The 27,042-nt window shown below is 33.3% G+C and overlaps 1 protein-coding gene across 1 annotated transcript; it reads left to right on the forward strand.

Moving 5' to 3' along the window:
• The first annotated feature begins 1,398 nt into the window (after positions 1-1,398).
• LOC105861760 (calcium-activated chloride channel regulator 1-like) lies at positions 1,399-21,315 on the forward strand. The gene is made up of 14 exons (XM_076010889.1): positions 1,399-1,557; positions 2,829-2,969; positions 3,189-3,336; positions 3,756-3,864; positions 5,778-5,958; positions 9,783-10,010; positions 10,832-11,056; positions 13,330-13,507; positions 14,617-14,717; positions 15,585-15,809; positions 16,085-16,355; positions 16,918-17,088; positions 17,622-17,861; positions 20,975-21,315. Exons 1-14 carry the CDS (start codon positions 1,399-1,401, stop codon positions 21,313-21,315), a joined length of 2,718 nt encoding a protein of 905 aa, XP_075867004.1.
• The last annotated feature ends 5,727 nt before the right edge of the window (positions 21,316-27,042 follow it).

A 27,042-nucleotide genomic window follows, 5' to 3' on the forward strand; every position in this document is an offset into this window, starting at 1 on the left:
GGGTTTATCATCTAATAGGGAGATATACTATGTACAAATGCAGTACAGGTAATATATAAATATAATGCTTCAAACAAGTTCAAGGAAAGATTACTTCTAGTGTGGATGATTTGGGAAGATTTTATGGATGAGGCGGCACCTAAACTGGACCATCAAGGATAGGATATTGTCAAAAGATGGCGATTAATCAAAGAACATTTCAAAAAGCTTACATTCATAGTTTCACTCAGTTTCTCCTCTAGTCTTTCCCAGGCAGGCTCAGGGACTCCTCGTTCCCCAGTTAAACGCCAGAAGACTACCTTTAAAAGTTTTACAAAATAAGCCAATGAAACCATGGAATTTAATTGGCAAAAATTTATAGCAAGCTTCGTATTCATAATATAATACACAATGTTTAATAATAACAGATAATATTTCTTGAGTGTTTATTAGGTGTTAGAAGTCTTAAATGTTCCATTCAACTTAGGGCATTAAAAGGAAAAAAAAAAAAGTCTTGTATGAAGTGCTTTCAGTAGACTACCTCATTTAATTCTTCCAACATCCTGTAATTATACTGCTATCACAGAAAAGAAACGAGGCCTAAAAAGAGACATACAACTTACAAAGAATCAAGTGATTGCTAACCGACAAGGCAAGAGTAAGGTTTAGATTCATCTGACCCCAGAGCCAACTCACAATGCTATACGTACAACTATTTCAAGGTAAGGAACATTTGTGTTGAATCCAAAAAAGAAATCATAATTGAAGCATATTAAGTTTTCAAGTTACACAAGGACTGAAAGCATTCAATGCTATTTAAAAGCTAAAATAAACAAGTAGTTATTGCAGAAGGTAATAAAAAAACGGATCAAATTCTCTTTGATCCGTAGCTGCTGTTTGTATCAATCCCATCTAAAGAAGGAAATATGTACCCTTACTTCACTGCCACTCCTACTCTAGTCGCTTTATTCTTTCTTCATTTAAATAGGCTTTTTTCATCTGCTCTTTCCTGGTGTTTTTAATTTCAGTTCCTCCTCCGTCCATAGAGTGTTTCTCTCTAATTAGATCCCAGGACTTAGAACTCTAATACTATTTGATGGTGATGATGATGACAATGATAATCTCCCACCACTATGGTGACAACTACACAATCTATTCATAAAAGAATGGCTCAGTTCAGTGAATACTTAATGCCTCACCTGTCTTAGAAAGTATGATAAGTGTGTTCAGCATAATCCCCATAACTACCTAACAACTGAATCTTTAGAATGAGTAGGACAAGGAAGTTAACCAAGATAGTTTAAAAATTTACTATATTATACATATGCAAATATTTTGGTCTTGATTCAAATTCCTGAGTTAAGCAGATGCATAAATACCCTCCCTATATTTCCAAGAGGTTTAATGTAACGTGCAAAAATGGGGTTCAGTGTGAATGTTATTCTGTTCTTAGCCTTGCATCTCTTGCCTAGAGTGAAGAGCTCAATGGTGAGTTTTAGTAATAACGGCTATGATGGCATTGTCATTGCAATTAACCCCAGTGTACCAGAAGATGAAAAACTTATTCAAAACATAAAGGTAAGAGAAAGTTTTATTATCCATATGTTTTTATTTCACTAAGTATTTTCAGTTCATGTTGCCTAGGTACATATACTCACAGAGAGTTATAACTTTCCAAAATTGTTTGACAGTATTCATCATGTATATAGCATTTATCTAAACTATCAAGATTAATATCTGCTTAGTTGAAGAATATTTTGATTATTATTAATACTATTAGGCCTCCCACTAATGAATTATTAAAGGTCTAAACTACTAATATTTTTTCAATTAGATAAGCTAACAGAAATACTTTAGAATGAATGGAAAATTATTCTCAAATTTTATCTTTTAAAGTTACTTTTATAAAGTTCAAATTACTAATCTACTTTTAAGCCCTAGGGGTTCATTATCTGATACAATTTTTCAGTTGTTCATATTTATTCAACTCTGGAAAAATTTTAAAATTATATGTGTTTTATATTAAAGAATATATTACATATTTAAAGTTGATTTATCTTCCTAATTTTATTTATATTAGTCAGTATAATAAAATACACCTAATATATGGCACTTTAATATATACTATCTTCTTTAATCTTCCCAATATCCCTGTGAGGTGATCAAGAACAGGGTATTATGAGGGAAGTTAAATGATTTGTATGGTCTTACTATAAGTAGCAAAACTGGGATCTCAAGCCAATAAGACCTATATATTTTTATTTTAATTAATTCTAGGTAAAACTTTGCCTTTTATGAACACATTCCATATAAGAAGATAACTCAAAATAAATCTAACAAAATTTTTTTCAACTAATGTCAAATATAATAATCTACCAAACTTTAAACTCCCAATTTATCTAAACAACTCATAAGCATCTCTGACTAAATAAGCAACTTGCCCACAACAGGGTCTCAGTCTCAATCACCTTTATAACTCACTGGGCATCCTCATTCCCATCTCCAACCCATAATGCTGATTGCAGGCCTGGACAGGTAAAAAATAGAAAGTTGATTTTTGAGCATATGAAACTGAGGAGTTCATAAACTGAAGAGATGTAGTAAAATTCAATCTGTTTTACAGTTAGTCTTTGCCGCAATGTTTGGGGAAAGGAAGCTTAGATTTACTTCTTCTAGGTCGTGTGTGTGTATGTGTGTGTGTATATATATAGTTTGTATATATGTGTAGTATGTATATAGTTTGTATATGTGTGTGTGTATGTATATATATATAGTTTGTGTGTGTGTATATATCTTTACGTTCATTTCACTATGAAATTGTTACCACAAGGTATTTTTAATTTTGTCAGGAAATGGTAACTGAAGCTTCTACTTACCTGTTTCATGCCACCCAACGAAGAGCTTATTTCAGGAATGTAAAGATTTTAATTCCAATGACCTGGAAGTCAAAATCTGAGTACTTAATGCCAAAACAAGAATCATATGACCAGGTAGGTTATTTAATCTAGCTCCTAAACTACTTCGTTCTTCCTGTGCCCTTAAAAATAAATACTTGTAATTTTTTTAGTAATTCCTAATCACTAATTGAGTAATTAAATCAATAGTATAACTTTTCATAATATATATAGAAAAAGTTCTTGTTTCTAAAATCCCTTGTTTCTATTGCTCTTGGAATTTGTTTTTGTTCATTTGTTCATTTGCTATTTTAGGCAGATGTCATAATTGCTAATCCTTATCTGAAATATGGAGATGATCCCTATACACTTCAATATGGACAATGTGGAGAAAAAGGACAATATATACATTTTACCCCAAACTTCTTGCTGACTAATAATTTGCCTATGTATGGGCCCCGAGGTAGGACTATCTATTTTATATTCTATTTTTTTTTCCAGTGGAAATAAAAGCAACACTGTGATTAATGGTATTTTAAAGATTTAAGAGGAGAAAAATAGGTATTAAGTATTACCTTTATTTGGAAATATGCTAATTATGTTCAACTTAATTATATTTATTTTTGTGCATGAGTGTTTAATAATAAAACGTGCATGAGTGTTTAATAATAAAATAATAATAAAAAATAAAAAAATGTATTATTTATTATTTAAGTTGAAATTTAACACATTTCAACTTCTTTGGTCTAATGAAAGACATTGATATCTGGAGTTCCTTGACTCAGTTAGGTTGGGGAGATGGGGCAGGGAGACTTAAAATATAAGGAAACTGTCTTCAAATATTGTAAGTATAAATTTTTAAGCTGCAATATTCTCTTATAGGCAGAGTATTTGTCCATGAGTGGGCCCATCTCCGGTGGGGAGTATTTGATGAGTATAACATGGACCGGCCATTCTATATTTCTGAAAAGAACACTATTGAAGCAACAAGGTATCATTGTACTGAACCAATCTATTTTCAAAACTTTTCACTCATGCCTCTTTAATTTTCTGTACTAGGCTAACAAAGTCTATCTCAAGTGGTTGTACAGTTAATTGCAATATCCAACCTGCCCTATTGAGTCCAATTAATTCTGGGGATTCCACAAAATCGATCAGGAATTGGAAATCATTTCAATATTCACAGGGATGGTGCTAAAATATGTTAAGGGCAGAGGAGAAAGGAAAAAGCTGTAGCCTAAACTCCAAGATATCTGAGATACCTCTTTTGCTCTGCTTAATTCATAACTTTTTAATGTAAATCTGTTTCACTGAAATCAGTAAAGCTGCTAGACCTTCGTGGTAAATATATATTACACTTTTTATATAATCTTGATCTTAAAGAAAAAGTATTTCTGAAAAGGATAAGTGAGTAAATTGATTTTTTAAGAAATATAATTCTGGGTGGATACAGACAGGTCCTATTTATGAATAGATGAGATGTTTAAACCTCTAAGTTAAAAATACCAAGCACATGGAATATTTAGAGACTGTTAAAGCAACAATGTAGCAAGAAATAAGTCTTTGAGATTAAAAATCGTTTTAGAGCAAAGAGAGCTGATAGAAAAATGCATCTCCCCATCTCCTTTGTGTTGTTTGCTTGAGCCTTGGGTCTTTCACACAGACTGGGCTGTCAGCCTGGGATGCTTATTCCTCCCACCCTCATCCCACACAACTCCTCCCTAACCCAGTAACACCTGTTCATCTTCCAAGACTCAGTTTAAATATTTCTTCCCCAAATGTCTTTTCTCTCCCTCCATTTGGGGTTAGATAGCCCTGGGAGTGCTTCCACAGCAACATGTGTGGGCTTTTCTCACACTTAAAGCACTGGGCAGCAACTGTCTATGTAACTTTATTTTCTCCAATAGAATTTAAGATTCTTGAGGACAGTGATATTTTTTAACCCCTTGGCCTTGGGGCTGGAATAAATTAAAAGCTAAACAAAGAATGTATCAAACAAAAATTTTTGATAAATTAATAAAAAATGAATGAGTTTCCTTATAATTGGTCTTAAAAAGAAATATATTAGTGAAGACAAGTATGTAAGCATTTACTGAGCTCCTATTGTGTGCCAAGTACTTTGAGGCAGTGAAGTTTCATCATATGTAAGTTTAACTTTCAGGCTTACTCTGGAACTAAATCTCTTGGAAGATATAACTCACTGTCTCCCTTAATCCTTGCAATACAAAAAAAATTTATTAAAGTAGATTAATGTTGTAAAGTTTAATATTAACACAGAATGGAAGTAAATCCTGAATATAAACACAAACTCTTTTGAATCTTTTACTCATACTCTGTCCCCCATTCCCTGCCAGGGACTTGACAAATCATATTTATCCAAAGACCAAATGATTTTAATGCACAAGCATTTCCATGCAAGGTTTATTTTTATTTCTTCCTTTGGCCTAACTAAGTAGTTCTCAAAATGTAAATTGCAAAATGCCGTAAATATAAAACTGTGTATACCACATACGGAAATTTAAGAGGATTGTAAGCATAATGTTGACTCTTACTTCCCTGCCAAGAAGCAATTCCTCTGTATCTCTTAACTCATTTGATCCTCACAACATCCCTGTGAGTTAGATACTATCATTTTTAGCTCAAAGTCACAAGGATAATAGATTTATTGATCACACTAATGAGCAATGAATGTCTAAAAAATATAAACTTACAACTTTGTTCTTACTGAAATCGATGGTAAGTAGAAGTAGAACATTACGCCTACTTCTGTCAAAATGTAATGCTTGTTACATGATATATAGCAGTTGAGGGTGAGGGAAAGATTTTAGGATGATGGTCTTTATTCATGATTTGCCTAGTCTTCATATATATGTATATATGTGAAATCTAATTCTTTCATCATAGATGTTCCACTCATATTACTGGTACTAATGTGGTTTTCAAGGAATGCAGTGGGGGCAGCTGTATAACAAGGCCATGCCGACGTGACTCACAGACAGGGTTGTATGAAGCAAAATGTACATTTATCCCAAACAAGTCCCAGACTGCAAAGGAATCCATAATGTTTATGCAAAATCTAGAGTCTGTAAGTACCTTCTATTTTGAGATTTTGTAAGTATCAAAGGGAACCCTTAGGAAAAACTTAATTAGGGAAGCTAGATTTTCTATTATGAAAGTATGTGTACCAATAGAAAGGAAGGAAATTACTCAGGCAATTAATTTAAGGCCATTTTCTCCAGTCCATGTCAGGGTATGTCTGGATATTATCCCATTCTTTCTTGTTAACCTATCTTTTCTTTAGATGTGTAGCACTGTACCCTTCTCATTAGAGTCAAACAATAAACTCTTAGAACATCCCTTCCCCCATTGATTTCTGTGGACTTGTATATAGAGCTACAATCTTACTTTTAATTCCTTTCCTAAGTGTTAGCCATACTACTTTTCTAATGTAATTTATAATGTGGCTTTGGAAAGGACTGACATTCTAGATTTTCCATTATCTTAACACTACAGCACACCAAGCTACTGCAAAGTGATATTGTGAAAACACATATGACTGTCTCCGCAGAACAAACTTAAGGAAAAAATTCACAAGTACCAATGTGTCTAGCCAATTAAATAATAATAACACAGTAAATGCTCCAAAGCTAATGTTTGACCTGAAATATCTAGTTTAACTATATATTAATATAAACCTCAGTGAATAAGAACAAGTACCTTGAAGTCAGATAGACTTGCAATTGAAAATGTGCCTGTCATTTTCAAGCTTTATCACTGTGAGCAAACTGCTAAATCTGAAATTTAGTTTTCTTACCTTTTAAATGGAAATTATGATACCTACTTCACATTGTCATTGGTGTTAGGTTAACAAAAGCTAATATAAAGTATTACCACAGTATTTAGCACAAAGTGAGTACAAAATAAACTTTAAATTTTTAAAATTTGGAAAATATTTGGAAAATAGCCAGTGCTCTCTTTCCCTGGGTAAGCCCAACCTTAATTAATGCAAACATACTATAATTATTGTAATTACATAATAATAGTTTCTAAACATGTAAAAAATATTTTAAAATATGAAACATATCAAAGTTATCAAAAACAACAAAATAAAATATACTACCTCTATATAGTAAGACTAACTTTCTTAAAAGAAGCAAATTTTTCATATAACAAATCACTACTAACAAATACTTCCATAGGCCTATCATCTCTTACAAAATTTAAAATTCTTTTGGAGCCTAGGGCATTAATGATGAAAGACTTGATAAAAATATAGACTTGATATTTCCTTCTAAATCTCTTAAGCTAACTCAAGGTAGATATTTCTGTAGAAATTGTTTTCCAGACAAATAAAGCTCCCTCCTGGAAAAATTTAACACATGACTTAGGAACTTTAACCTGCTGCATCTGGAACAACAAAGGCTGGTCAAAGAGCTCAGTATCCAAATAGATATCAAATCATGTGACACAAGAGGATAATCACAATACTGTATGTACTGTCTGTCCCAAACTATAAATTCCAAAAGCATTTGACTATAAGGAGATAACTCATGCTCTTTATCTGGAACATAAATAATAATGAAGAAGATTATGTTGCTGAAATATCAAGGGCAACTAATTATGTAAGCCATGACTCAGAGATAAATACTGTACTTTAACCGTGAGTCTTGTCCAGAATAATGCTAACTTCTAATTATCATAACATAAATTAAATATATTGCATAGCATCTGTATCCAAGGCATCAGCTTAGATCCAGGAGAGATATGATCTGAAATGTTGAATATTTAAATCCATTATTTCCTTCCTTTAATCTTCATTATTCCTACTTCATGCTCATCACTATGTTGGGAACTGGAAACACAGAAATAATCAAAGATAAACTGTTCTTGAGAAACTCAGTTTAGCAAGAAAGGTACAGATACAAGAAAAAAATATATATGACATAATACAAATGAAGAACAGATATAGAGATATGGACCAAGTTCTATGAGGCCGGCAAAAACGTTTTCCAAAGAGACAGGTTTTGAGCTGGGATTTGAGAAAAAATGAATATGAATTTGCCAAAGCAGGAAGGGAAAGGGTATTTTATACAAAGAAACAGATTTACAAAAGCAAAGTCTGGAGTAAGGCAGGGATACCATGCATGATTGTGCAAGTTTAACATTGCCTAAATTATTTGCATCATGGTCATTAAAGATTTCAGCATTTATTAGAACAATTTGCAGGCATACAGCAGTAAAGGAACTTGAGAAAGTGGTGCCTTTTTCTAATTTGCACAAAATTACCATCTGGGTTAGCAAAGTCCGTAATAAAAGTTTCTGGCATATTCTAAGGATAGAAAGAAACTCAATGTGCTAGAAGCAAAGGACCCATGGTGAGCAAGAGGCAGGAAATGAGGTTGAAACAAGAATTGGGGGCCAGACATGTTGACTCACGCCTATAATCATAGCACTCTGGGAGGCCAAGGCAGGAGGATCTCTTGAGGTCAGGAGTTCAAGACCAGCCTGAGCAAAAGTGAGATCCCATCTCTACTAAAGACAGAAAAATTAGCTGGGCATGGTGGCACATGCCTCTAGTACCAGCTACTTGGGAAGCTGAGGCAATAGGATTGCTTGAGCCCAGGAGTTTGAGGTTGCTGGGAGCTAGGCTGATGCCATGGCACTCTAGCCCAGGCAACAGAGTGAGACTCTGTCTCAAAAAAACAAAAAACGAAAAACAAGAAATGGGGACCTACAAAGCTAAAAGTGTGGATTTTATATCCTCTCAGCTTTAGACTGGTGATGTGATTAGCTTAATTCTTTCAGGAAGGTTATCCTAATTGTGAAGGATAGGATGGAGTTGGATAATAGTGGAATCAGGGAGACCAGTTTGGAAGGCCATGGCAGCAGGTAGGTTAAGAAACCTGAATAGAGGCAGTGGCAGTAGTAGGGGAAAGAGGGATCAGGTTCCATAAGCATTTCATATCAGCAAGAGGGTCACCAATCAATTACTGCTTTGATTGAAAACTATATTTTTCTCCCATCCAATATAACCCCATTTGGAAGATGTAAACCAGAGCCACATAAAAAACTGTTAACACTTAGATCAAAAATATACAAATTTAATAATTTAAGTTCTTCTACATCTGAGCTTATATCTAAAGACTTGGCATTGGGAGAGCATTAAACTAATTACATGAAAAAAATAATGAAATGAGACTACTAAAGATATTTCTTATAAGCTGAGGCTTATAGCAAGATGAATTCTTTTTGAATTCTTCCCTAGTTTATGACATTTTTCCAAGTTACTACATTGTCAAAACTTGGAGAATATTCATAGATTTGTTAGTAATGAAATATTCATTGGAAGAATTATTGGATACCATTTACTACTTGCCACTAAAAGAGAAATAATTACATGTCCTCATTTTCTCCCTACCCTTCCATAATAGTATTATTTTATTTACATCAAAATTTACCACAGCCAATAATAATCCACATTGTAGAATATCTATCTTCAAGTTTTTTGATCTACTATGAAGATGTGGAACAAACCAGACAATTAAAGAAAGCCACTTTCTCTACTACACTTTTAGGGGGCAGCTAAAAATTACCACAAACCTGTCGTTTTTCCTTAAACTTAATTCAAGGGGCCTGAGCTCTCCAAGAGTCTAGAAAAGAAAGAAATTATTTTAAGCTGTCATGACAGCTGCTATCAACCCCCACTAACATGATCTATCTGTTAAAAAACACGGGTACCAATTGATAGTTTTACTGCTTCTGCTCCATTCAAGCATGCAAAACAGACGTCAGAATGTTAGGCTATGAGGTAATTTTTAATTGTCAGGTGATACACTCTGTGAAGGACAAATATGGCAGTTAACTGCTCACAAGTTATTGTAATCTTGTCTTCTAATTGATTTTTTTCAGGTAATTAAATTTTGTACAGCAGAAACACACAATAAAGACGCTCCAAACCTACAAAACAAAATGTGCGATCACAAAAGCACCTGGGATGTAATCATGGATTCTCATGATTTTCGGAATGTATCTCCCATGAGAGGAACGAATCTACCACCTCATCCTACAATTTCATTGCTCAAGTCCAAACAGCGAGTAGTCTGTTTAGTACTTGATAAATCTGGAAGCATGCACACAGTAAGACAGTTTTTTGCTCTCTTAAATTAAGTCTTTAAGCTAATAGAAATATGAACTTAATCTTAGGTTTAGTTCTAGTAAGCTACTAACATACATATGTATTTATGTTCTAATAAATTTTGGTATAATGATTTTATATAAATAAGCACTAGCAGATAATATGCTAAAATAAAAATGTTGTTATATTAAGATTATTGGATTATGAACAATTTTACTCCTTAACTTTTAGTTGTAACTAACTAGAAAAATTATAACTGAACAAAAAGAAAAAATGAAAATCATCTATAACTCTGCCATTGAACATGTATCATTTCAGTCTTTTTTTTAACTAATGTAGTTCTTTTTCTTCCTCAAAATGTGATTAAATTTTATATAATGCTTTATAATCTGATTTTTTTTACTTCATATACCTTAAATACTCTCCATGTAAAAAATGATTACATGATGTAATTTTAATGGCCTTATCACATTCACATACCATAATTTAGTCAAATAATCCCTTATTGTTGAACATTTGGAAATTTTCAACTTAATAATAAAAGAGTGTTGCAATGAACATCTTTGTATGCATTTTTTAAATTATTTCTTTAGGAAAAATTCATGAATAAAAACTGTTAAATAAAAAGGTATAGATTTTTAAAGCTTTTCCAAGTGTAACATAACTGGTTCTTTAAGATTTTCTCCAACTTTTTAAATAAAATGAAGTTAAATTTCAAAATATATCAATTAATTATTATTATGATCTATGGCCCATGAATCTGTTATTAATCTGTCAAGACTTGGAGAGTCTCAGGAGTTGTTCATACATCCTTTTCTTACAGGAAGACCGTCTCTTTCGAATGAATCAAGCGGCAGAACTGTACTTGATTCAAATTATTGAAAAGGAATCCTTGGTCGGGATGGTCACATTTGACAGTTCTGCTAAAATCCAAAATAATCTTACAAAAATAACTGATGATAACACTTACCAAAGTATCACTGCAAACCTGCCTCAAGTAGCTAGTGGTGGAACTTCGATTTGCGATGGACTCAAAGCAGGATTCCAGGTAAAATAAAAACTTTTTAAAGTATCATTTGCTATTTACTATTGCTTTTAATTTCATCCAATTACCTTTGAACAAGGGCCATGAGTTCATGGGTCCCTCATTTAATAATGCTGTGACCTGATCAAGGTAAATCATTTATGGGAAGAAAAATATAGCCTCTCCCACTTATCTATTGTTTAAGCTAGACCCTCTCTGAGTGTGGTTGTTCAACTGACTTATTCCAGAGGTACTAAGTTGCACTGTGGAGTGGTTAAGTAAGCAAAGAAAAATCCAGTGTGCACACAATCATCATGATTTTATTGAGGAGCTCCTCATTTCTCTAATACTCCCACAGTCTGAGCTTCAGTGAGAGAAAATAATACCACTGAGGGGACTGTGGAAGAGAAAAATTAATAACATGTCTATATTATGAATAAAGAAAGGCCCCATTCATCAAGTTAAATTGACATTTAAAAATCACAAGGACAGAGGCAGCCCCTCAAGCAGTATAGTACCACACCCAACAAACATAGGCAGAAGTTTAATTAAATCAAAATTATGAACTCAAAAAATTGGGTTCATTTGGGGTTTTGAGCACTATTCCCACCTGCCTCCTGTACTCATTTGAATTCCTTCCAACCTAAATTAGCCTTCATTTAAGCCTATTTATTGTCATGCTTTAAGTCACAAAAACAGAAAACTACTTTCTTCACTGATCCTCTCTTTGCCTTAAAATGGAGATTGCTACTCTTATCCTGGCCATTGATTAAAATCATCTGTTAACTTTCCTCCTGGTGTCTATTTGTCATAAAACATATTGGTTTAAAGAAGAAGGCAGGCTCTGGATGTAGACAAACCTGGGATCCTGGCTCTAATTTTGATTAGCTAAATGATCTTGAGTAAGTAACTCACTCACAAAGTCCATTTCCCCAACCAAGGTAATGTATTATTAATAATAGTACCTATCTCATTTAATTGTGGAAGTTATGTAAGATAAGTAAATGGTTAAGAAAGGTTACTATAATAATCATAATTCTTTTTATACATATCTATTCACTTCTAAAATATGACAAGTACTGTACATTGGGAATACATCAGAATGTTAGCACATATTAGTTCATAAATTTTTAAAATATATTTTGATATATATCTTATATTTTGACCACAACATCTATTGCTGAATAGATTATGTCAAATCCTATTCAGAGATATAGACAGCTCTTAATTATTTACATAATAAGCCATATCAGTATATAAGCATTTTACTTAAAAAATTATTAAAATAATAGCTAACATTTATTGACTATATACCACATTATTGCCCATGCTAAATGCTTACATGCATGCATGATCTTATTTTTTCCTTACTATTACTTTGTGAATTGGGTAATATCATTATGCCCATTTTGCACATAAGGAAATGGAGGTTCAGAGTAATTAAATCTTTCTCAAGATCGTGTAGTCAACAATTGGCAGAGGTACGATTCAACATTTGGTCATTCTGATTCCAAAGACCATATATTTAATCATTAAGCTATCTATAAAACTCTATTATATACTATATAATATATGTGTATATACTTTCATATATAATCTTGAAAAACTAATCACTAGCTATTCTAGTTAGCAAATGAAAGAGTTGGAATTTACTTTCAAGGTATCTAATGCCAAAGCTCTTAGCCAATACTGTTGGTAGAAGTCAGGAAAAGATGAAAAGAAAAAGGTATTTGTAGGAATTGGCAAACTTATAAACTTTCTTCTTCGTGGCAAGTCAAAGTTTTTTTCCAGGAAGTCCTGAGATTCTCCAGCAGTAATCAAATAAAATGCATTAAAAAACATATAACGCATCCTTTAACCTTGCACACCCACTTTTGGTCATGATTGTCCAAAGCTATCTAGTCTACAGTCTTCCAGAACTGTCTGGGTCACTTGCCTCCACCCAAGTATGCCCTGGGATAATAATAACAATGACAATAGCTAATATTCACTGAGCACTTACTAAGTTCCAGGCATTGATCTAAGTGCTTTATTTGTTCTCTCTTGGGTAGCAAGAGTATACCTGAAAGGATTAGAAGTTATAATATTCAAGCTTTGAAAACCTACAAGACCACTATAAATTACACTCATTTCCATATGCCAACTCAGCCTAAAAGGACAATGCAAGAACTCTCCTTTTGCTTACTCTGATGCAAAGGACTAAAGATTTTTCCAAAACTAAAGAACAGGGTCATTCTTGTTTTAAATATATTAAGATATGGCATTTTGTAATTAATAACCTGCCTTCTCACTATCAGGTAATTACCCAAAGTAACCAGAGTACTTCTGGTTCTGAAATCATATTACTAACAGATGGGGAAGACAATCAAATAAGCTCATGCTTTGAAGAGGTAAAACAAAGTGGTGCAATCATTCACACCATTGCTCTGGGACCGTCTGCTGCCAAAGAACTAGAGACTCTGTCAAATATGACAGGTAACCCTTTGGAATATAGTTTGGATAGAAAATAAATTTCTAGTCTCTCCCATTCCAGGGGCTTTTTCTCCTTAAACTATAAAACTGCTAAAAAGAATTTATCCTAAAAACTAATTTTCCCCCCTCCTCCACTTCTTCATATACTAGCTTCTTCTAATGTATTCAACATTTGCTGTCCTCATTCATGCCTCCCCCACTTTCTGCCAAGATCACTAAAAAGAAACTTCTTTCTCTATGATTACTCAACTGTAAGTCCAAAATTATTGCTCAATTCCAAACTACCACTCAATCCCACAGTAGATATTTAGACATCAATCCCACAGTAGAGATTTAGACATCCCTCTTTTATAGATGAAGAAATGGAAACCTAGACAGTACAAATGATTTGCCCAAGGCCATAGAGTCCTAATTACCAATTCAGAGATCTTTCCATCATCCCACCCTGCTTCCTGCCTCACCAAATCTTGTTAAATCTTAGTTTGGAATATTTCTGTATTTCCCCTTTCTATCCAGTCCTACTACCACTACTATTATAATCCACAACTCTTGCCTAGGTTGCTTCAATAACCTTCCAGCTGATCTCTCTGCCACTTATTAATTCAATAAATATGTATCGATGGCTGCATTTGCAGCAGCAGTCACTTGTGTTAATACTTGCTTTCTGCAATCTATTTTTTCCTAACTCCTTACACTCAACTAATCTTTCTCTTCATTAATTTCTATATTATTTATTTTCTGTACTTAATCTATTTTTACCTTATGCTAAGTCCTGGCTCAGAAGAACTATCTTAAATCTCATTTTTATAACATTATTTAGTTCTTAGACCAGTTTTAGTAATGTCGAAGGACTTACATTTGATGATTGACTGACATAAAAAAGATAACATTTGGGCTGTTTTTTAGAATTTCCTTTCATTCTTCTCTGACTTATTTCGAACAAGATTTTAGTTAATAGGATTACATCTGGGATGCTGATATACTGAAAGTTCATAAGATTTTGGGAAATTCATCCTTTGAAAGTTTAAAAAGAAATTTTAAAATAGATTTTAAAGCATACTGATGACAGCCCTATAGCAAATGTAATTTTCCCATTTAAACTTCCATTTTAGGAGGACATCAGTTTTTTGCCAATGAAGACATAAATGGACTTACTGATGCTTTCAGCAGAATTTCATCTAGAAGCGGTGACATCTCTCAGCAAGCTCTTCAGGTCAGTATATCAAAAAAATTCTTTGTTTTCTCACAGTTATCATAAATTTCTATTATCCTACTTGTTAACTCTTCTTTCTCTAATAAATAACTCTTTTGCCTAAAAATATTTCAGGTATGCAGAAGAAAAAACATCCTTACTGAATTTGTTTTTCCATGACACAGCTACCTTTTCTTCTGAATTCTTCTATTCTTTATAATTATGTATGCTTTTTATTTGGAAAGTTCTTTAAAATAATTCAATTATTTTAATTGAAAATTTAAAAACAAATTTAAAATTACTCTAAACTCTAAACTAACTAAACTTAGAAATTCTATTACCCTATAAAAGCAAATGGATTCCTGCACTCGAATGTTTATAGCAGCACAATTCATAACTGCAAGGCTGTGGAAACAGCCCAAGTGGCCATCAATCCAAGAATGGATTAATAAAATGTGGTATATGTATACCATGGAGTACTATTCAGCTCTAAGAAACAATGGTGATATAGCACATCTTATATTTTCCTGGTTAGAGCTGGAACCCATACTACTAAGTGAAGTATCCCAAGAATGGAAAAACAAGCACCACATATACTCACCAGCAAACTGGTATTAACTGAGCAGCACCTAAGTGGACACATAGGTACTACAGTAATAGGGTATTGAGCAAGTAGGAAGGGGAGGAGGCGGGTATATACATACATAATGAGTGAGATGTGCACCATCTGGGGGATGGTCATGCTGGAGACTCAGACTTGTGGGGGGAGGAGGGGAAAGGGCATTTATTGAAACCTTAAAATTTGTACCCCCATAATATGCCGAAATAAAAAAATAAAATAAAAAGCAAATGGATTTTATGTGTTTGGTATTTTTATTTATACAACAGTTGGAAAGTAGAGCCTTGAATATTACAGGGAAGAAATGGATAAATGGTACAGTGCCTGTGGATAATACAGTTGGAAATGATACTTTCTTTGTTGTCACATGGACAATACAAAAGCCAGAAATTCTTCTTCAAGATCCAAAAGGAAAAAAATATAATACCTCAGATTTCAAAGAAGATCAACTAAATTTTCGATCTGCCCGTCTTCAGATACCAGGTATTGCAGAGGTAGGTCTATTCTTTTTCTCTATGCTTTGTTAATCAATTTCTATTTTTAAAAGATGAAAATAACACTGTCAATATTAAAACAATGACAGATCATCTGGCATAAAATAGAAGTCAAAATAATTAGGGATTCATATCCATACTATTTACTAGTTTGTAAAATCAGACATTAAAAATCAATATTATTACTGTGCTGAAATTTCTAAATAATTTTATATTCCAAACAAGGAGTAGGAAAATATTACCAAAGCCCTCAAATAGATATTTTTGATTTTCAGACAGGCACTTGGATTTACAGTCTTCTAAATAAGCATGCCAAATCTCAATTGCTAACGGTGACAATGACCACTCGAGCAAGAAGCCCCACCACAGTCCCAATAATTACAACTGCTCACATGAGTCAAAATACAGCTCATTACCCTAGCCCAATGATTGTTTATGCACGAGTTAGTCAAGGATTTTTGCCTGTTCTGGGAATCAATGTAACAGCTATTATAGAAACTGAAGATGGACATCAAGTAACATTGGAGCTCTGGGACAATGGTGCAGGTAATAAGAATCTGCATTGACTTCCACTAAACTTAAAATCCTCCTATAGTTCCATGACCTAGAAGTCAATATTTCCTGGGTTTGCTAATGAATCATACTTTAAAGTAAATTAAATTTAATTTTAATGTTTTTAAAATTTTTTACTTACTTATCTTGACAAGTCATAGCCACAAGCACATTTATCTTTTTTAAATTTTATGAAGAACTTTACTTTTCCTGTGAAAAAATGGACAGTTTTTCACAATTTTCATTAATGTCAGTGTTCCACATGTGCTTTCTCCAGTTCAGTTATATTTTCCTTATTTTGATAAGCTTTTTTTATGAAATAATAATAATAGTAACAACTAATATTTATTGAATGCCTACCACGAATCAGACTTTTCCAAAATCACACACAGAGTTAGCAAGTGGCCAAGCCAAAACTGTTTGATTCCACGGTTCACGTAATTAAAACTCTGTGCTATACTATCTCCCAAATTGTTGACATCACCAGTGCCCATAAATAGTTACGATTGTCATTTTTATTTTACTGGATAACTAATTATTACATTTCAATATCAAGGTGCTGATACTGTCAAGAATGATGGCATCTACTCAAGGTATTTTACAGAGTACCATGGAAATGGTAGATACAGTTTAAAAGTACACGCCCAGGCAAGAAAAAATGCAGCTAGGCTAAGTTTAAGACAACGACAAAACAAAGCTCTGTATATACCAGGCTATGTTGAAAATGGTAAGTAGCATTAAAATAGAAATGTGTCTGTTGTTTAGGTAAATTGCATACGGCAAACATTGAAAATATAATGTCCTAAGAAAAACACAAGTATATAATGATATAATTATCTGTATATTTCAAAATCATATTCGTATTAGTGGATCTAGAATAGACCTTTGTTTCTACATGTTTTGATCACATCCTCCTCAGTTCATTTGATTTACACTGAGAAAAAAAGTTACTGAGCACCTGCCATATTGCAAGCACCGTGCTAGATGCTAGAGCTACAAAGGTAAATAAAACACAATCCTGGTCCTCAAAGAATTTGCATCAAATAGTATCTATGGAAAGGTTAAAAGATAGTTTGAACATAGCATAATGCCTCCTCATGAATTTTAAAATGACATAAATAAAACAAGATTTTTTTTCACTAAAAGCTGTTACTTTTTCAATGTTTGCATCAATATTAACCCTATACAGCTTCAAGATCAGCTTACAAGCTAAAGAATAGACATGACAATATGAAAAGTGATAACAGTTTTTTTTGGTAGGTAAAATTACACTGAACCCACCCAGACCTGAAGTCAAAGATGACATGGCAGAAGCTGAAGTAAAAAACTTCAGTAGAGTAAGCTCCGGAGGGTCATTTACTGTATCAGGAGCGCCTCCCAATGGTGATCATACTGCTGTGTTCCCACCTGGCAAAATTACAGACCTTGAGGCTAAGTTTAGAAGCGATCATATTCAACTTTCATGGACCGCCCCTGGCAAGGTCCTCGATAAAGGAAAAGGTAAGTTTGAGATTATGTTTTAAAATATACTAAAACATTGGTCCCTAACCTTTTTGACACCAGGGACCAGTGTCATGAAAGACAATTTTTCTGGGCGGGTGGGGCTCACTCAGGCGGTGATGTGTGTGATGGGGAGGGGAGCGGCTGTAAATACAAAAGAAGTTTCACTCACTCCCCCGATGCTTTCTGTGCGTTCTTTTCTCCCTCCCAAGGAAAAAGTTTTGAAGCATTTCTATACTTGCACAATTTCATTCATTTATTAACCTTCTGTTGAGTGTTCACACTATTATGTTCCTAAGAAATAATTCTTACTCTCAACAGTCAATTGAGTACAGAAGATACACAGGTAAACATAAATTCAAACAGTGTAATAAAATATGTTGTTGTAAACAGAATCATATAGCAGCCCATGGGTAGGCCACAAACCTCTTTACTTGAGTATTGAGGGCACAGGGTATATCTTAAAAGGCTTCCCCGGGGAGACTATCCCTGACCTGAGTGGTGAAGAATGATAGTAATTAGCCAAGTTAGGTGAAGGTGACCCACAGGAAAATGTGCAGAGAAACTAATTTGTTTGAGAGGTTTGTTCATGGTGTTTGAATAAGGTTCAAGCCCCAAATATCTCCTTTATTCAAAGTTCCTAATAATAAATAATAAACTGCCCTAATTCCAGAAATCTTAAATTACTTCTATCTTTGTTTTAAATTTCACTAGATTCAATCAATATTTATTGAATGCCTATCATATTCCAATATTGTGTAGACTAGTAGATTACTATAGGATAAAGCCAGTCTTGCTATTTTCCCTATAAAGTGGAAAAATGAAAGCAATATGGAATATAGATATACATAATATCACAGAAATTGTCAGTGCTAAAACAGCAAGTATTCAGTACTCATTCTCCTGGGTTATAATAAACCCCTCATTGTATGCTCTCAAAATAAAATGCCTATTAATCTTTCACTCACTTTATACCATTTTCAAAGCTGTATTTCTTCTTATCATTATTATACAAGCAGAAAATCATTCAAAAGGCAGAGGAAACACAAAATAACCATAAACATATCTTTTTTATTTCACTGTTGAAAAGTATTTTTGCATACTATGACCCCTAAACATATGATAGAATTTTTAAAAAGTGAAAAATACCAATACTGCCACTGAAAAGCCACAGATGAAATTACTTAATGAAATATTTGGTTCTAAAATCAGTTCAGTAGAGACCAAGCTTTCAGTTCAAGACTGGGTTCATAATAAAAGTCTCTCATGCTGATTAAAGGAACTAAAAGTAGGAATAATGTATGATATATGGGCACTGAGAGAAAAAAAAATCACTATGTATAACCAAAAATGCCTAAAATAGATGGGATCTAATCTTCCTCTTTCCTGTGACAAATAGGAAGGGGTAATAGTAACCATCAAATGTTATCTACAGGCATTACAAAAGTAATGCAGCAGCAATTATCTTAAAGAATGAATGAACTTCTATATATCTCAAATGGAGCACTTAAATTCTCTGGGATACAATTTCTATACTTGTCAAATATGCAAATTAGACTAGGTGACCTAGAATTATTAAAATAAGTAGATATAATTCTAATATTTTATGATTCTCTAATTCCATCATTTTTGGTATCAACTTAACTATATTGTTGACCAATAAGTAATTAAGGAGATCAAATACATGCCCAACACAGTACCAGGTACCCTGGGTGATACAAAAGGAGTATAACACATAGTCTTCACCCTTAAGAATAATAGGATATAATCAGAATGAAAAATTGAACTTCTACAAAACAATCTGGAAAACTCCATTCCATGCAATTGGAGTTCATGGAAAAGAGTCATCAGGGTGAATGAAATACTTGAATAAGACTTCATGAAATTGGGCCTTGGTGGGCCTTGAAGAATGAGTAAAATTTGCATATACAGGGAAAGAGAGGTGCATTGCAGGGAGAGAAGAAACCAAATAATATGATCAAGGTCAAGATAGCAAAATTTCACAATGGAATATTTGTATTAAAATCAGGGACTGATAGAAAGACAGATAGATAGATAGACCCAACTAAATGGAACATAGAGTTCTGTGAAGAGTAATAGAATGGATTGATAAGACCTATTTACGGAGAAACTAAATATTAAGCAAAGGGCCTGAATTTGTTTGAAAAAAAGCCCACACACTCAAAATATCTTCAACATTTCATGAAAAAATTAAAGTTTTCACTTCAAGAAAGGACATTTGATGTTTTCTCAGTTTATCACATTTCAGAATGTGAGAATATATTTTTATATTGATGACTCTGGTAGAGTTCTAAAAGCAGTGTAGAATGAAACATTTATGTCATCATCATCCTTTCCTTTCTAGTAATAAAGTAATAGCAGTTATAATAGTTAATATTTCAAACATTTAGTAAACACCCATTAAAGTATGTTAAACATGTTTCATGCATTATTATATATAATTCTCACCACTAGAATAGTAGGTGAGCAAAAATATTTGCTAAATGAATTGAATAACTGAATCTCTATTTTACAGATTAAAACTAGAGATAAGAAAGGTTAAATAAATTTTGTTTTGTTACATAGCTAGAAAGTAGTAGAATTAGAGTGCTAATCTAGGTCTGCTTAGCTTCTGAGCACGTGTTTTACTAGTACACATCCCAGTCTCTCTGCTTCCTTTTACTCTTTATTCTCATCCCTTTCTCACACTCTATTTATCTTCCATTATTCCTTCTTTCGGCTTAATGAGAAATAATACAGATGTGGGGTACTGAATGTCTTCACTATACTGAAACATTATTGTGTTCCTTGTTCTAAATGAAAAAGTGGATTCAGCTCCTTACATTACTCTTTCTAAAAACAAATCTAGATTCTTGGTTTTTAGCACTACATAATTTTGAATTAAATTTTTCTGGGATTTTATATACTAACTGTACATTAAAAACAATAACTATTTACATATTTGTCCTTAAAACAAAGAAGATGGAATAATGGGATTTCTATATCTAAAACCCAGTGTGCATTTCTGATAGGCTCCCAAATGTAAGGCAGTGTGGTGGCAGCAAGGCATCCTAGTGATTTTAATATTCATGAAGTATCTATTTGCTTTCCAGCTGACAGATACATTATAAGAACAAGTAAGCATTTTCTGAACCACCAAGAAGATTTTGACAATGCTACTTTAATAAATACTTCTGGTCTGATACCTAAGGCAGCTGGCTCAAGAGAAAATTTTGAATTTAAACCAGAACATTCTAAAATAGAAAATGGCACCAAATTCTATATTGCAATTCAAGCCATCGGTGAAGCCAATCTCACCTCAGAGATTTCTAACATTGCACTAGCAACTAAGCTTATTCCTCCACAGGAACCCAGTGTCCCTGCTCTAGGTACCAATAGTTCTGCAATCAGTTTGGCAGTTTTTGGATTAGCTGTTATTTTATCTATATTTTAAACTAGAAATTGTATTAGAACTAAAATTCAATGTTATACATATTTGGTAAACATTTATTGTCTATTATAAAACTCTGTAAAATAAAAGTGAATGTATGAAAGTTATAACTTTCCTAATTACTAGAGTTAATTAATACTAATTGAATTTCTAAATGTAAATCGAAATGAGTATACTATTTCCTCTCTTTGAACAATCCATTAATTTTTAATATAAAAAGAAGATGTATATTTGTACTTGTGAACTTTTTAAGAAACATTTTCAGAGTGTACTACAAACTCATTCTGTATATTAACAAATTGAAATGTATCCAAGCTATTTAAAAAATATTCATATACAGATAGCAGCAAATGTCTTTATAGTACAATTACTTGCATTCTATTCATGATTATGAATTAATACTTTATCTTTGCATAAGTTGTATTCAAAAAGGACCATAATTTTTCAATGAAAAATAGTCTAAAGTAGTAAGGAGTTCAAATTTGTTTTTATCATTGATTAAAAGTGGTATATCATAGTTTTAGCCCTAGACATGAAATGACTAGCAAGAATGCTTTTTTTGGTATGAATTATGGAACATCACAATAAAGTTCTGTTTCTATTCTGAGACCATCATTAGGCCCGAACGGTATTACCAATATGCTTCATTAGGTCAGGGATATCTTTTTCTCTGCTATATCCTCAGCAACTAGAATAGTACTTAAAACATGGTACATATTCAATAAATATTTGTCAGATAAGTTAATGAATACTTTCCTCCCCTCAAAAGAAATCCAAATTTTACCCCATTACATCAAAAAAATCCACAAAATATCATGTGTACATGGTATTTTCAGGACTTGATATAATGAAAAGTAACCCACTTAATAACATTGATATGAACCAACACATAAAATTTCAGAAAATTAACTGTATTATCTCAACAGAGTTTATAAAATATCTAATAAAATGTAAATCAGGCTATTTATATAACAATGTGATGTGATTTTTCTGAGAGAGAGAAAAAGAAATGGAAAGAAAGATAGACTTATATTTAAGGAAAAAACTTTGTTAACAGGCAAGAAGAGTTTTGAAATTCTTTGAATGTCTGAAAGGAGAAAACTGTATGATGTATCTGAAAGAATCAAGAAAAAAAATCATAAAACATTACCTAACCAAATCCAGAAAAATACACAAAAATAATAATATATCATGACCAAGTTGAGTCTATACCAAGAATCCAAATAAGATTTAATACTAGAAAAATAAAAAAAGAAAAAGAAAATTAATGTAATTCACATTAACCAATTAAAACGAAAAATTATATGATTGCCTCAGTACACGCAGAAAACATATTATAATTCAACCACTATTCTTCATTCAAAATGAAACCTTGAAACCATTAACCTGATATTTTAACCTGAAAGTCCAAACCCTGATCATTTAAAAATAAAGAAAAAGGGGCTGAGTGCAGTGGCTCATGCCTGTAATGCTAGCACTTTGGGAGGCTAAGGCAGGAGGATTGCTTGAAGCCTGGAGTTCAAGACCAGCCTGAGCAAGAGCCCATCTCTACCAAATATAGAAACATTAGCCAGGCATGGTGGCACGCACCTATGGTCCCAGCAATTCAGTTAGCTAAGGCAGGACAATCACTTGAGCCCAGGAGTTTGAGGTTGCAGTGAGCTATGATGATGCCACTGCACTTTAGCCGGTACCACAGAGCAAGAGCCTGACGAAAGAAGGAAGGAAGGAAAAAAAGAAGGAAGGAAGGAAGGAAGGGGATTAAATCGTCAAGTAGAAATGAGAAATTAGACATTAGAGGATGAGAATTCCAAATTCCTAGGAAAAAAAATCACTTAAGAATCTATAAACCATAAAAAATATTGATTGTGAAAGCCTCAAAGAGTCAAGAGATAGTTAATTTAGTTTCATATACACAGTCACTATGCAAATTATTTATATAGCTTTAGCAGTCAATGAGGAAAATACCTATGCAATAGGTACAAAATAAAAAAGAAATAGAAGATATAATGATTGGAAAGAAAGGTGCAAAACTGTAATTATTTGCAGGTGACACAGAAAATCAAATAGAGCTTGTTTGGAGGTTCTAGCAGCTACTCATGTACTCTTGACTGCAGAACAGTCCTCTTCTGTTTAGGAAGGTCGTCCTCTTTGACCCAGCAGGCAGCTTTGAGAGAGATGCACATGGAGCAGTGAGGGAGGAAGGGGACACCTACCTAGCCAGCCAGATAAGCCAAATCAATACTGGCGAGCAGTGTGGTGACAGATTTCACAGCCAGATCACCCTCACATCCAGAAAATCCAATAGAATTAACAAACAATTAAAATAACAAGAAAGTTCTGAAAAGTTACCAAACACAAGATCAATTTATAAAAATTAATAGCACCAGTCTGGCACGTTATGAGCTTAGAAGTTGTTACTCCCATCCTCACAACAAGAAAAAAAGCTTAACTGAAAATCAACAATTCTTAAATTCATTGGAGAATTGAAGTCACACTGCAATCAGCTACTAAAAATTTGGAGAGCCCTGTAAATACAGAGAATCACAGTTTACCAGCAGTGGAAACCTGCCAGTGACTCCAACACCAGTAAGAACACTAAGCTGTCAATGAGGACTTGCCAGAGTCTCAGAATGGATGAGTTTGAGAATTAAAAACTCTGGGAAGCCTGTCCTCAGGAGAAACTATTTGACCAGTGCATGACTGACTCAGGTTTTACATAAGGCTAACCAACTTGGGGGTAGGGAAATACCCAACTCCAGTTTCCCCTAGCCTTTCACGTGGTAGAGGAAAATACCCAACTCCAGAGTCTTCTAACATACCTATGGCATCAAAGGGGAAAGAAGCTGGAAAGCACTTGTAAAGGCCACAGCATAGGAAGACAAGCACATTAAAAGACTGAGACCTAATCCATAGGATTATGCAAAGCCTCTCCTCCCCCTACACTTTACCAGCACATTAATAGACTACTGTGTATGAACAGGAGATTATGGAAGAAAGAACTGGAAGCTTCAAACCCAATTTGAGACAGAGTCTCTAGAGAAACCCAAAGACAGCCAGGAAATGAAAACCAAAAACATTAGAGGAAATTTCTGCCTCTGACACTTAAAGCTACAGCAAACAGTAAACACAATCTAACTCCTAGCCAAGTAACATAAAACCTCACACTAGCAGCCTATTTACCACAATTTCTTTTACCCAATACATCATGTCTGGCTTTCAACAAAAAATTACAAGACATGCTAAAGACAGGGAAAAAAAAACAGTCTAAGGAGACAAAAAAGGCATCAGGATGAGACTCAGATATGGCAGAAATTTTGGAATTATCAGACCAAGTGTTTAAATCATAAGTATGATTAATATGGTAAGAACTTTAAGAAAAGGGAACAACATACAAGAACAGAGATATGGGTAATATAAGCAGAAACATGGAAATCCACAGAAAGAATCAAAATGAAATGCTAGAAATAGAATACTATAACAGAAATGAAGAATACTTTTGAGGGACTCATCAGTAGACTGGTCACAGCCAAGAAAAGAATCACTAAGCTTGGTCAGGAGCAGTGTCTCACGCCTGTAATCCTAGCACTCTGAGAGGCTGAGGCAGGAGGAATGTTTCAGGTTAGCAGTTTGAGACCAGGCTGGGCAAGAGCCAGATCTGGTCTCTACTAAAAATAGAAAAAATTAGCCAGGCATGGTGTTGCTTACCTGTAGTCCTAGCTACTTGGGAGGCTAACGCAGAAAGATCATTTAAGTCCAGGAGTTTGAGATTGCTGTGAGGTAGGCTGACACTGCAGCACTCTAACTTGGGTGACAGCGAGACTGTCTCAAAAAAAAATAAATAAGTAAAAAAGTAAGCTTGAAGATAGGTCAACAGGGACTTCTAGAACTGCGGGGAAATGGGGAGGGAGGGGAGACAGAGAAAAAAATAAAAAGATAAAATAGAATGTTCAAAAACTGAGGGATGATTACAAAAGGTGTAACATGAATGCAATAGGAATAATAAAAGAAGAAAGAGAAAAAGAACAAAATAAATGTTTGAAGTAGTAATAACTCAGAATTTTCCTAAATTAATGAGAAATATCAAACCATAGGTCCAACAAACTCAAAGAACACCAAGCACAAATAATACCCAAGGCATATCATATTCAAATTGCATAAAATAAAGCCAAAGACATGGAGACAGAAAGCAGATTGATGGTTTCTAGACGATGGGAAGGGTAGTGGGGTGGGGATGGGCGGGGAAGATAGAGTGGGGATGGTTGATAGGTACAAAAATATAGTTAGATAGAATGAATAATATTCGATAGCACAATAAAGTGACTATAATCCACAATAAGATAGGGTATACTTTAAAATAACTAAAAGAGTGGAATTGGAATGTTTCTAACACAAAGAAATAATAAATGCCTGAGGTGACAGATACCCCAATTATCCTGATTTGATTAATTCATATTGTATGTCTGTATCAAAACATCCCATGTACCCTATAAAGAGATACAACTATTTTGTAGTCATAATAATTAAAAAGAAAATATGAATAAAAACTAGGGAGGGATAAATCATAGAAAAAAAAAGAAATACAGATTATTTTTAAAAAGCCAAGTAGGGACTATTTCCACCCAGTAATAGTATCTATCAAGTTTTGGTAAAATGGGAGGAAATAGGACTTTTTCCTGGAAGCAATTTGGTAATATTTAGTAAAATTAAAAATATGCACACATTTTATACATACAGCCCTTATATGTTAGTGTTCCAGTATACATGAATTAAGACATTCACTATAGCATGGTTTTTAAGAGTGAAAACTTGAAAAATCTAGCATCCAGCAATAGGGGACTAGACAAATAAAATGTGGTATATTCATATGAGGGACTCATACAACATCTAAAAGAAATGAATTATATCTATCTCTAATCTATGTTAAGCCTATTTCAAATATATAATATTGAGTTTAAAAGACTGCAGAATGATAGGTACAATATAATATCATGTACATAAACTAAAACACAAAATATACTATATTTATAAATATAAATAATAAATAAAATTATTTTTAAAACTGTTTGGGCAGTAGACACATTACACTCTTCATCAAGGAAGTTTGGGGTAGGGGAGCAGAATGGTGAATGAGACTTGAGAGTATTGATTTAGTTACCTAGGTCTTAACCAGTAATGTTTTAGCCCTTTAAAAAAGAAAACTAATATGTGATTTAAAAAATTAACAATTGTTATTTCTATATGAGAATAAGAATGTTTGTTTACTATTCTTTGTATTTTCCTAGATTTTAAAAATTTCTCAAAGTTTAAAAGAAAAATCTGTTTCACTCCAGACCCATTAAATAAATTTACAAATATTTTTCAAAATATAAACTTGAATTAAGGACAAAAACTGTTGTGCCCATATATCTTAATCCAGATCTTCATACATACAAGGGCATACTATATAGTAAAAATGGGGGAAATAGTCTATGACTTGACTCTAACCAAGATTAGTATAGACTTATCTTTATAGGCAATGGAAACTGCAGATGCTTGAGCAAGTTGTAACATGATCTGAGCTGTCCTTTTAGGGAGTATTCATCTTGAAAACTTATGTAAAGGAGACTGAAATGTAGAGATCATTTTGGAGACTATTAAAAGAGTCTAGACAAGAAATTGTGTATTAATATTTAAAAATGGAGTAATAAACATGGAAAGGAAACAGTGTATCTCATTTCTCTCTTTACC

Source organism: Microcebus murinus, chromosome 2, assembly GCF_040939455.1.
Source record: "Microcebus murinus isolate Inina chromosome 2, M.murinus_Inina_mat1.0, whole genome shotgun sequence".
NCBI lineage: Eukaryota > Metazoa > Chordata > Mammalia > Primates > Cheirogaleidae > Microcebus > Microcebus murinus.